General features: G+C 40.5%; 1 protein-coding gene across 5 annotated transcripts in view; it reads left to right on the forward strand.

The window, feature by feature from the left end:
- The window catches only part of LOC109321318 (pleckstrin homology domain-containing family A member 7-like), a 186914-nt gene that overhangs the window by 58133 nt on the left and 116081 nt on the right, over nucleotides 1–12700 (forward strand). For all 5 annotated transcript variants that reach the window (XM_019551903.1, XM_019551902.1, XM_019551906.1 and 2 more), the window contains exon 2: nucleotides 7558–7641. In XM_019551903.1, the coding sequence (XP_019407448.1) occupies nucleotides 7558–7641 (84 nt within the window). The remainder of the gene's footprint in view (nucleotides 1–7557; nucleotides 7642–12700) is intronic.

The raw sequence follows: 12700 nt of genomic DNA on the forward strand, positions 1-12700 counted from the left end.
GCTGGGGTCATTTGACCCCAGTACTCTTTCCTGCCATGGCAGGGGGTCGGACTTGATGATCTGCTCAGGTCCTTTCTGACCCTGCTAACTATGAAACTATGTACCAATTTTGCAGAACTGCTTCCCCTAGAACACTCGTGATTGTGTAAAAGGAAAAAAATTAACCATTCACCACTGTCATCTGTGTTTAATAACTAAGCTTTTTAATTACCAGTTGCTTTCAGCAATCTATAAAGTAGAACCTGGTGTTTGATTTCTTCAATTTAGACACTGTGGAAGTTGCCCAATAATGCTCTAATGCTTTACATGCTCTTCTTCTTATTGCCCTGAATTTCAGGGATTTCAGATAACTGATCACTTTTTTTCTAACATTGAAAATAAACATAAAGTAGTCAGGCAGCACAAAGACATTTTAGCCTGCAGTAATGTATAAAGTAGGCTGTTGTGTGGCAGTGTGAATTTTCTTCTATTTATGCATTGTTTAATATTGTTTGATTTATTCTCTATCAGTTCATTGGCAGTAGTTGAGATCCAGGTGTCTAGGTTCTGAATAACTCTAGAAACAATGCTTAAAACAAGCTGGATTCAAAGTAAAGGTCAACATCAGTTAGGACCAAAAGCTAATTATTGAAATGTTGACATAAATGCAAAATTATAGAAAAACTCTGGGATGCCATGTTAAAGCCTCAGTCCTTCAAAACAGGCTGTGCATGTAGAAGGGCTGCCCACATAGATTCATTTGTGCGATTTGAACAGAAGGCTGAAATTGCCTGTCTTCTAGGTATTTTAACTTCATTACTTTTCACAACAGTATAAATGATGTGAGCAATTCTTAACCCGCACAGCCAAAGTATTTTTCATTTTTATAGTGAGAACTAAAATAAGATTCCAAGCAGTTGGGTTTTGTTTTTGTTTTTTTTCATTTTCTGAGTAAATTTTAAAAAATGGTTGTGCCATATGGATCAAAAATAAATTGGCTTAGGAACCAGGAACTTTTACCATTTTTCAGTTTTCATGATTATGGACTGTAAAACTAACACAGTAATGCCTAATTTTGAAGAACTCTTGTTACAGAAGGCTGAGCTATGATTCTCATACAGCTGTATCATATGGAAAGTTCTGAGTCTATAACATTACAGACTCAAAGAAATCCATGTAAAGCAATAGAGCATTTTAGTGCAACTTCCACAGTGTCTAAACTGAAGAAATCAAGCACCAGGTTTTTCTTAATGGATTGCTTAAAGCAACTGGTGATTTAAAAGCTTATTTATTAAACAGGGATGACAGTGGGGAACGATTAATTTTTTTTCCCCTTTTTCCTTTTTCGTTTTGCACAATCACAAGTGTTCTAGGGGAAGCAGTTCTGCAAAATTGTTACATAAAGTGACAGTGGTACAAAATTGTGTATAAAAGTGTTGGTAAATATTCATCAGCTAAAGTACAATGCAGGTTTTCCTCGCTTAATGTGGGTTCTGTATGTGCAAATTTGCTGTTATGCAATGGCTCTATTTATACTAAAAATTCTTTATATACAAGGTAAATTCACTCTTATACGATTGGTATGGTAGAATCCTGCAGTCATCTGCTTTGTGCAGTGCATTGCGCAAGTGATGCGCACTAAAACATAGTGGATCTGTGCTTCTTGCTCATTGTCTGCGATATGTGTTTCTGTAGTTGTCATCCATATTATGGTAGCATTCACTACCACCCCGTGCTTGTATGTACTGTCTGCTGTTGGTGAGTACCAAAATTGTCTTGTAAAAGTGTAGAAATGGGTCTGGGGATCAGTACAGTCAAGGTCTTGGAACGTATCTCTATTTGTTATATTGTAAAGTGGGTTTCCTTTATGCGAATTCAAGTTGTGCGATTTTCCAGGAACTCATGTACAGCATAAAGCGAGGGAAACCTGTAACTGCAAGCATGGAGAATTCTGAAACATACAGAAAGATATTTCACATTTAGAATGGATATTCTGAAAGGTAATAGGTTTCTGAATTTTTCATATATTATTTAGAACAGATTTTGTTTCAGTAGAATAGGAATGAAAGGACTAGTGGGATATGTAAGGATAACACTTGTTTGGTTCCCTAAAAGAATATAATTGCTGTTTTAAATGATGCAACCAAATGGCTCCTCAAGCTGTGCAGGACTTGGATTAATAGCAATTTATTCGGTAAACTAAGTATCCTACTTGCTGCTATGCTAGTGAAAATACAAGTAATTGACTGCCGTGATTCAGGCTTGTTGGGCTTCACAGTGTCTCTGAGCAGCTTTGATGAGTCTCTTTCTTTGTACCCTGTACTCAGAAGTGAAAGGTAATTTTCATGATAACCTCCTGAATATCTATACTATTTGATATGACATTACAATATGCTTGCTATGTAAACAGAACAAAAAAAAAGCCTTAAAATATACTAGTATTTTTTCTTTAGCCAGAACTTCATATTGATATTCTCTTTCAGTCCCATATGAAACAAGTCTATGTTCAGACAAGTTGCTTGGAATTTATTAATCCAAGGAACAGTGTGGATTTCACAGAGGCTGTGGAAGCATTAAATCGCTGAGTATGAAAATAGATGGTGGAAGCTTTGGGGGCTGATTGTATTGCCATTTCATGTGTAACTTGTTCCTACTTGTATTTCTTGAGCTCTAGGAACCTGATGAAGCAAACTGTTGTAAATTTATACATTTATACATTTCAAATTAAAAAAAAAAACCCAGTTGTTATAAGGTTACTGGCTATTTTTTGTGGTATGGTGTCTGTTTTCAATTCCTAAGTACTTTTGGAGCTGCTTTTGTAAGAAGTTTCATCTTTTTTTTTTTTAAATCTACCAGTGTGAAATTAATTTTTAGTATTATACATTTATTGACATAATTATGAAAGGTATGAGGCAAGTGTAGTGACTTTGAAACGTAATGTGCAATTTCTAAAAGAAAACAAATTAATTGGCATCCTTTCCCTTCTGTGATATACTTGCCAAAGCCAAACTACTGTTGGGATGATATATTTGACAAGAATGAGTGAGACTGGAACAGAATTTCATGTTCGTTATATTTTGTCAATGGGTGGAATGACAGGAATGATATATCTTCTAAAGCATTGTTATTCCTTCATGTTTGCAAATATATAAAGAACATTCCAAAAGTCATAGTCCTTTCCATATGATTCTAATCTTAATGCCATTTTAAACACTGTTTTTGATTTAAAAAAATAGTGAGGAAAATACTAATGGCTTAATTTTCTAAATGTTTCTAGTTTAGTTCCAATGTACAGTCTAGTATTGACTTTATGCTGGGTTGATAGCAACTGAAATGGACTATGAGAAGGTTATTTTACAGTAAAAGCTGTGTTATCCAGCACTTTACCATCAGGAATGCTCTATTAACCAGCATCTGTCCCACCTTGGCACTTCCGGTTTTGCTGCCACAAGCTGAGTCCCACTTCTTTCTCATGGACCACATCCTGGGGCATAGCAGCTTGCACAGGGCACCCCTCCCTGTACCCTGGCACACTGACGCCAGGGAGTGAAAGCCCTGGTGCACCAGACATGGCGGGAGGGGTGGCAGCCTGAATAGGCAAATGTGCCTCCAACCCATCAGGCTGGAGATAAGTACAATTCTCAGATAACCGGAATATTTGGTTAACTGGCAACCCCCATACCCCATGGATGCCAGATAACAGAGTTTTTACTGTATTTGGCTTTTGAAAATGTTTCAGTGATTTTATTCCATTCCTAGTGAACAGGCGTTGGCATCAAACAAACTGCCTTCACAATTATACCTTTGTCGGCAACCTTTGCAGAAATTACAAAGATCTAATAAGTATTAATATTACTTCAGTTCTGGCCTGGAGAGAATACTTCTAAGTTTGGAAGGAGTGTTGAAACTGCCTGAACCTTGTAATGAAAATAGAATTTGGCAGCCGCTCGTTTTATTTATTCAGTGTTTCAGTATACATCTATAAGTACCTACTCAATGCTCTGGACTCGCATCCCAAAATTAAACAACATTATAAACATACAAAAAGGACTACTGATAAAGAGATGCAAACCAACTTACAGTCTCTTCAGCAACCAAACATAGAGGAGAAAAATATAATAAGTATGTAGATAATTGCTACTACAGTGTTGCCATACAGAAATGTCAATGATTATTGAAGTAAAAGGAAAGGGATGAGGGATAAAAAAAAAAAATTCAGGCTGAATTTGCTGTTTAGCTGTCCCACTGTTAAGTATTTGAAACCATTTAGAGGGAGGTGAGAAAGGGTACTATAACTAAGAGGAAGGAAATGGTTAGGAAACAGTATGATGCTGGAATAGAAGCCCATTGTGTTGCCTCCAGTTTATAATGCCCTAAGGCTTAGAGATGTTATAGTAGGTTGAGCTAAAACTCTCCTCAGTAATATAGGGCCCTCATTGGCTGCTTTTGTTTGTAAGGTCATAGAAAAGAAAGACTGGATTGTACCACAGGAAGTAATCTAATCCAGATAGACACTTGTTAGGCCTGCCATTGACAAGTCATGGTGAGGAATAGCCAGACTTCTCCTCAGTTTAAATAGGCCCAGAAACTCTTTTGAGCAGTTGTGGATATGAACTGAGAAGAGACTGAAACTCTTGAATGTCCTTTTATACAGCTTTTTCCAATTCTGTTTATATTTCAAGTTCAACATTTTAAAGGCTTTATTATCTCACTTTGTATACAAGGACTCGATTTTATGTATAGAAATTGGGAAGATGTTTTTGTTTAGGTAAAATAGATACCTCTGAGCTTGTGCCTGTGGTGGGCCAGTAGGGGGTGGTCCTGCCCTGAGCCACCCATCTCACTGTACCCAACCACCTTCCAGCCTCCCTAAAGCTGTCTATCATGTCTGGCTGACCCCCTTCCTGGAGCACACCCGCAAGCCTGGGGTAAAGATGCCACCACCCAGGGTCTGGACTGATCCTGGCCCTGTGCCCCCTGGGAAATACAGACCTAGCAGTCCTCAAAGGGTACTTAACCCACTACAAGAACTTGGGGTGCTTCCCTCAGTCTGAAGCACAAATAGTGGTCTCCCTTAGTCAGCCAAACCAAGGGGGACCCCAAGGCATAATCTAGACCCTCTCCCAATCAATCTCACATGCTAGGTACAGATAACTTTACTGGTTACAAGGAGTAGGTTTGGAGTAGGGTACAGTGTAGAGCAATATCAGAGAAATCTCTTAAAGCAAGCAGTGGCATGGTAGCCTTTGATTACGCATCTGTGCTACTGCAAGCTATATATCTGGTTAGATCTCAAGTAGCTTACTCATAAGTATCATCCAGAGGCAGGTGGAGATTCCCTCTGGAGGAAAACAGATCATTGAACATGAGTTTCAAGAGAGAGTGAGTTTCAGATGGTCCAGCTTCTTTGAGAGCTCTCATCATGGCTGCTGCCCCACCTCCTGGGCAGTCCTTACCTTATAACCTCATTTACCTGATCCAATGAAGGCCAGCAGCTGTTGGCTGCCAGACAACCAATTTGAAATGCATCACTGGTTGCCAGGTAGACTGGCAAGGTCTCTAGCCCCCTCCCAGTCATGATGACATTCCTTAGAACAATTGGGAGTTTAAGCCCCCAACCCAGGTGTGTGAAGCCAGTCATGTAGACAAAGGGAGCAGGTTTCCCCCTCCCTCAGGAATGTATCCAGCTCAGCTTACAACTCAGGGTTACCTGAAGCCAATGGGGCTAAGGGTGTCTGCCCTCTGCAGTGACCATGGTAACCAAATTGTCAGATAGGTCATCAGCCTGATAGCAGAGTTTGGGGAGAGACAGAGATGGCATTCTGCCACAGTGCCAAGCTGTTTTTTGAAGGTTCCCATTTTGCCAAATAACTAATTTTTACAATTGTTAGAATACCATGTGGCTAGGTGTCACCATAGGAACATAGGACTGGGCACCACAGCCACAAAGCACCCAGAGATGAAGAAAAAACAAATCCTGCAATATGCCACAAATAGAGGAGGGATTGGGAGGTGGGGGGCAAGGGCACTGACAATGCCTAGTTACTGCAAATGATAGGAAACTTGCTAAGTTAATATATTTTTCCATAATGCTGGGAAGAAGACCAGGTCCCAGGGAAAAGAAGAAAGAACCTGGTAGAAAGCATAAACCCTCATAGCCCTTGCCTGTTTGACTTGGGAGAAGAAAAAATTCTTTCTGACATTATATCTGATGATGGGTTTGGTCCTCATGGGGTCATGGGGTGGGGGGGAATCAAATTGCTTTAAAAAAAAGAAAAAGAAAAAAACCATAATTTTTTTAGCTCATGCAAATATGAATCATTTAATAGGTTTTCTTTTTCTTATTCTTGCATTACTAAGTTTGTTTCCTTTATGCAGGTTATATATGAGGTACCTGAATAACTGAGACATATAAGCTATATAATATGTATAATACATTATATGATTTGTTATGTGTGATTGTATTCAGATCCAGTTTTGGCAGTTACACTGTTAAATACCATTAACTAAAAACAAACAATGAAAAAGCTTAGTAACTAGACCTTTGGCTTATAGTATATCCATTAAAATTCGATTAGTCGGTTTTACTAATGAAATCCATTGATTTTATAAAGGCATTGCAGTGGTAACCTTTACTGTATCTGTGAAACAAAAAGGCTCTGTTTTTGCATGTTGCATAAGGCTTTAGAACAATGTACGTAGTAGCTATGAAAGCTGATCAGAACATATTTATTGCATTACAGGATCTTCCATTTTTTATGAAGAATCCAAATTGCTGTGATTTACTCTGAATTTTTTTCTCTAGCAACTTGTCTTCAGAAACAATTTTCTTTGTCTAATATTCTTGCAGTAGGCAGTTGTGTGGTTATTTAAATCAACAAAGTACTAGACCTATTAATGTGCAGTAGTAATTCATGAAGAACAGCAAAACAAAGCATTCAGGGCTCTGGAAGAAAGCATATAAAATTGTGCAAATTTAATTTGTATTCCATTTTTCTCAGATGAAATTCTAAAATATTTTGTGTGTAGGAATTGTAAAATGAACAAATAATCATATATGTGATACTTTGGGAAGATAAAAAATTAAGATGCTAAATTTTAATCAAGCAATAATGCATATGACAGATTGTCTTTTCCTTCCACAGGTTTCATTTAATGAACCCATTAAAAAATATAGTAGGATTTTAAGCCAGTGTTTCAATGACAGTATTATTTTTCTTGCACGTTTTAAGGAACTTAATAAATTGCATCGGGTCCTTCCTGGGTTAGCATTAAATAACTTGGTACCATTACAATTGTAAGTAGTTGCAAACACCAGGGTCTGTCTTTTTGCTGAGCATTGCAACCTGTGCACTTTAAATTATGAGTTGGGTTAGCACATAATGCAGCATACTCCTGGCAGATTCAACAAGCCTGTGAGAAAGTAATTCAAAACATTTCAGCCCTTTAATACATCACAAAAATATATTCCATCTTGCAATAACAACAGTAAACTAACAGTAGTGATAATTCTGTTTTATTTAAAACCTAATTTTCTATTGAGCTTAGCACTTCAATTACTTTTTTTTTTTCTTTCAGTCATAACCAGCAGACCACCACATTTAGACATCCTGTGACAGGGCAGATTTCTCCAGAAAACATTGAGTTCCTATTACAAGAAGAGTAAGTCAATTCTTACCTGTGTTGAGAATTTTCTTTTTTTAAGTAACTTTGTATATGATGTGTTATGAATTTAACTTTGCTTGTGAGATAGCAGGGAGACTGAAAAGGTACTCCTTAAATAGGGACTGTTGCTAGAATCGATAATAATACCTTTAAGTAAAAGTAAATGCCAAATATACAGAACTGGCCTTAAAGTAAACAGTATAATGTTACAGTGAGATCTTTATATTGTCTGGCAAAGCAAAAGTTACCAGTTCCCATTGTGATGGTTTATCTTCATATACTTCTGACTTCCTAGAATGTATCTAGAATCTTGAACTGGTCTGTTTTGATCTTGACCTTTGCCAGTAAGTGAATTTATAAGAAAACAGAGTGAGCAAAATTAATATATTTTGAGATCAGCAGGGTTGAAATATATATATTTTCCATTTTTTACAAATCCAACTACACTGGTTTTAGATTGGAACATAGCAAAACTGGCTTAAGATTAAAACATGGCTTAATTAATTAAAAATCAGAGTGAGATGTAGAAAACAAGTCAAGTTTAAAGAAAATCAGTTCTAAGTGTGTTCGTGCTTAAAACCAGGAAGTTCAAAAATCAGTTTGGACTGATTCAAAACTAGAATATTTTTGACTGGCAACCTGTGGTTTTAAATAGTTTTTTTCTGCCACTTAGACTGAGATGACTTTAATGATGTGAACTGGATAGCTTGCTGCTGCTTATCCTTAAACCAACTTGTCAGTTTGTTTATTGCTTCTAGAATTGTGTGTTTAAGAACATTTGCATTTAAGGACTTAAAGGGTGCATCTACACGAGATTCTTTAAGGTGCATTAGGATGCACATATACATGTGCATGCACTTAATATGCTTTAAAAATGGCAAATTTAGGCTACTTGCACCTAAATTTCATATCTGCAACCTGTGCACTTTAAATTATGAGTTTGGTTAGCACACAGTGAATGCTTTTTAACACCTGCACATGTAGATGCTTGCCTAAACCTGCTTAATGTGCATTAAGCTAATGTGCATTAAATTTAGGTGCACTTAAGTGCACATGTAGACATGCCTCTAAAAGCATCTTAAATGGATCAAAATTGTTGGGTTGCTTTTAGACATGTTAGCTCTTATATTGATGCAGCCTGTTTTAGATTCAAGATTCCTTATAATTTCACATATTTTGTGACTGCTTACACTTTTATATTGACATCTAGGCCTACAGTGCTAGGGGCTGTATGAAAATAAATAACGAGACAGTACGTGCCTGCCTGTCTATAGAACATGCATTCTGCATGCAAACTATTATATAACAAGTAGGTGAACAGGTGCATGGAGCAAAAGCAATCATAGTATAGTGGTCAGCATAAAAAATAGCGGTCACAGCAAACTGCATAACCTTTGTCAATTTTTTATAGGCATCAGGGTAGAATAAATATTTTAGGAGACCTCCAGTGGAGGTTAATGGGGTGGCATTGCAGATACGTCTGTAAGCTTCTTCCAAGCCCCAGAGAAAAATTAGGAAGAAAAGGTAGGAGGTTCGTGGGAAAATTTATTTTTAAAAGGACATTCAAGACTGACATACTTTGCAAATGGAAATGATGGTTGATTTGACTCTACCTTACTCAAAATTACAGGGTTAAGTTGTGAAGGACCTTCTAAGCTAAGGGATAAATCATTTGAATTTGATGTGGTGAAGAAAGAAAATCAATGGAGGGTTGAAGAGAGCAATGGGGTATTTATAGAAGCTGTAGCTAGGAAAATTATTTTTGCAGTGTCATTTTGATTAAATTAGTATGCTTGCAACATGTATCTTTAAGGTCTTTCATCAGCTTAACCTGCAAGACGCATACCTTGAAGGTGACTTGAGGCTAAGAAATACTATATCTGTTGTAAAGTGTTCTAGTCTTGCTCATTTCCTTGCAACCAGAGTATCTGACCACCCTTCATGTAAAATTGATAGCAATGGTGAAATCACCAGAGTACTTCATGGAATCTCTGAAACTTCTCCCATTTGGGAGAAGCGACTCTGCTTAGGGTATATGGTACTTTTGCTTTTGGGGATTTTCTTCAGGCAAGGAGTTAGCTTGGGCTCTTCGTAAAAACAAAATTAGTTAGCTGTGTTAGTCTGAAGTCAGATAGAAGGTTGGAAAGGATGGCACCTTAGGTCCCTGTAGCAAAGATGTCCCTCTGCCTATGCTAACGTGTCCCTGCTTGCCCGCCGGGTCTCCGCTGGTATGTCCAATTCCCACTTTCCACGTTGCACGCCCCGAGCTCGCCTGCCATGACTTTGATGATATTCCTCTGGTTCAGATGGACTGTCTGGCACGTGCATGTCCGGAAGTGAGACCGCGTATCCCCCAGTGATCTAGTGAGGGCTCCTACACCCTTGTCCGAGCCTCCACAGCAGGGGTTCCTTCCCTGCCCCCCTCCTCTCGTGTGGGTCCACAAGAACCTCGCGAAGCTTAACTGAGGGGAACCAACAAAAAATGCTGCTGCCTTAAGTGGTCGTGTTTGAGTCCTGCCCCTCCTTGAGCAGGGTCCTGTTCCTTTTCTCAGGAGCCTTGCTCTGTGGACGTCTTCAGCAAGTCCTGCTGAGCGTGCCCTGTGGCCCCGGCCCCAGGGACTTCGCTGGCTGCCCAGCCGCCCCTTGCGACCCGCCCGGGCTTGCCTTTCCGCACTCTTCGCGGAGCCTGTCGCTCCTGTGTGCCACGGTTGCTCCACCCCCTCTCTGGGTCACCGCCTCCATTGCGGAACCCTCGGCGGTTCTCTGCCACTGCCCCCAGAACGTGCGTGTCCTGCTTCGGGCTGTGCGCATCCTCCCCTCCGTGTCCTCACTGGCCTCTGCTGCCCGCACTTCCGCTCCTGCTTCCGGCTCCGGCGCGGCCTTTCAGCTGGGCGCCGCCGCCGTGCACCTGTGGGCGGTAAGTGATTGCTTCTGCTTTTGGCTCTGCGCCGGGGAGCTCTTGGAAAGGGAGCCACCCAGCCAGCCTCATGGCTCCCTGGCCCGCCGGCTCCCGCACAGTCCCCTCTATACATTACATTTATGCTGTGATTAATGTCTTATATTTAGTGGAGTTCACAGAACGCTAATTGTGGCAAGTTTGATACATGTGCACACAACCTAAGGCGCTGTCCAGTGGCAAACCAACCATAAAAATGTTCTATATTATACAAACATGGTCTGTGTATTTTGCAAGTTAAGTTGGTGCAAGATACAGCGAAGCCAAAGGTAACAAATACAGGAACTGTTCTTGTATGTAATGTATAACATTTTAAGGCTGATTTATCTGTTGCCTTAAATAAGACACGTGGTAGGCACAGCCCCAGGGTCAAGAGGCAGCTGATTGTCAGCTCCAGCCCCAAGACTGCACTGCAGTCTTGAACTGGCCCCAGTGCAGTTCAGGGTCAAGACTGACAATCAGCTGACACTCAGCCTTGATACTGGACCTGTGGGCACCCAGCTTTTATTTTCCCAGTGCTGTGGAAGACTGGGATTCTAGTATGCCCTGGACTGGCAAGTAGAAAGGGCAGGATTGGGATATGATCCCATTCCCAAAATCATACTGCCTGCTATGCATGTGGGGCATGGCAAAAGTCTCATTAGGATTGGGGATTGGATCCCATGGCACCTTTACATGGATGTGTGCTAGGGGCTTTAGTGTCTATTCCTAACATCTGATGAAACCGGTTCTTGCGTATGAAAGTTCCTGCCTCTTTGAACCACTTAGTCTCTAAGGCTAGGGGCAGACATTCCACATAAGCCGGTTTCACTGATCAGAAACTGGTTTAAACCTATAACAGAACGGATGTTCAGTACACATAAACCAGTTTGAAAATGGCTGAAACCAGTTTGAGATAAATCTGGTTGAATGTAGTATCAGACTTAACTGATTGGGGTCAAATGGATTTATGCAATGTCTGTCCCAGACCCCTTGCTCATTTAACTTAAACTGGCATGGGCTGGGTGGGGCTCTGTGCTCCACAGCAGAACTGGTGCCTCCCCTCTGCTCCCTGGCTGGAACTCAGCAGAGACTTCAGGCATCTGCCTGGCCTTCCCCCTGCTACCCTCCTACCCTCCCGGTCCCCTCTGCCTTACACAGACACCTTTCAGCATTAGCTAGCAGATCACATCCTGGCTATGGTCCATGCTGTGATAGATGGGAGAAAGGCAGAATCAACGGGTAGCTGCTCTGTTTTCTTTTTGGGGTGATAAACACTGTGTTACCAATTCCCTGCTGGGCTGGTCAGAAGTGGGGGGTCTCCCTAATCAGAGCATCCTGCCAGGGCCTGACCACACACCCCTCAGCTCAGAACTATAGAAGAGAAGAGAGGGCTACTCTAGTACCCCCCAGCTTCTAGTCTGAGCCACTGCAGGCATTCGCCTGCATTTCTGGGATGTCTGTTCAGTTACAAACTGATTCAGCCTCGCCAGGTTAGAGTAACCTGCAAAGATTGAATTGATTCATGCTTAGACTTTTTGAATGTCTGTCCCTAGCCTAAGGCTGCTGATGGATATGAAAAAAAATTAAACAAACTGCACTTTACTGAAGGAAGCAGCACATTAGTTTGACCCAGCTCTGCAGCATCTGTATGAATTGTGCACTTCAGCAGGACTCTTTGGCACTTTTATCTAATAACTGATTCAGTCAACTATTAGATAAAAGTGCCAAAAAAGCCCAGCTGAAGCACGTGATCTATACAGACATTGGGCATGTGCTGGGCTGCAAGGTGCAGGGACATGCCAATTTAAAGTAAAGCACCATTTTGGGTTTGTTTGTTTTTTTACATCTGTAAGCAGCCTGTGATGCCACTCTACCAACTCTCTTCATAAAAAGGGGCATTCATGCTGTGGGCGGTTTAAGGTGGAAAGAACTTCTCAAAGAGGAAGGTGTTGCAGGATTTACTAAGGATAAATAGGCTCTGGAAATTTTTTCCATAGCCAGGTTCTATTGATCAAGAATACTTCCCCCCCCCCCCCACGCACACACACACCTTTTGCATGTTGCTCTTTGTTCTGTCATCTGCCACCACTGAGAACAGTCTAGCTCCATCCTCTTTCA

The sequence above is a fragment of the Crocodylus porosus genome, unplaced genomic scaffold (genome assembly GCF_001723895.1).
Source record: "Crocodylus porosus isolate Cpor-Errol unplaced genomic scaffold, CroPor_comp1, whole genome shotgun sequence".
Taxonomy (NCBI): domain Eukaryota; kingdom Metazoa; phylum Chordata; order Crocodylia; family Crocodylidae; genus Crocodylus; species Crocodylus porosus.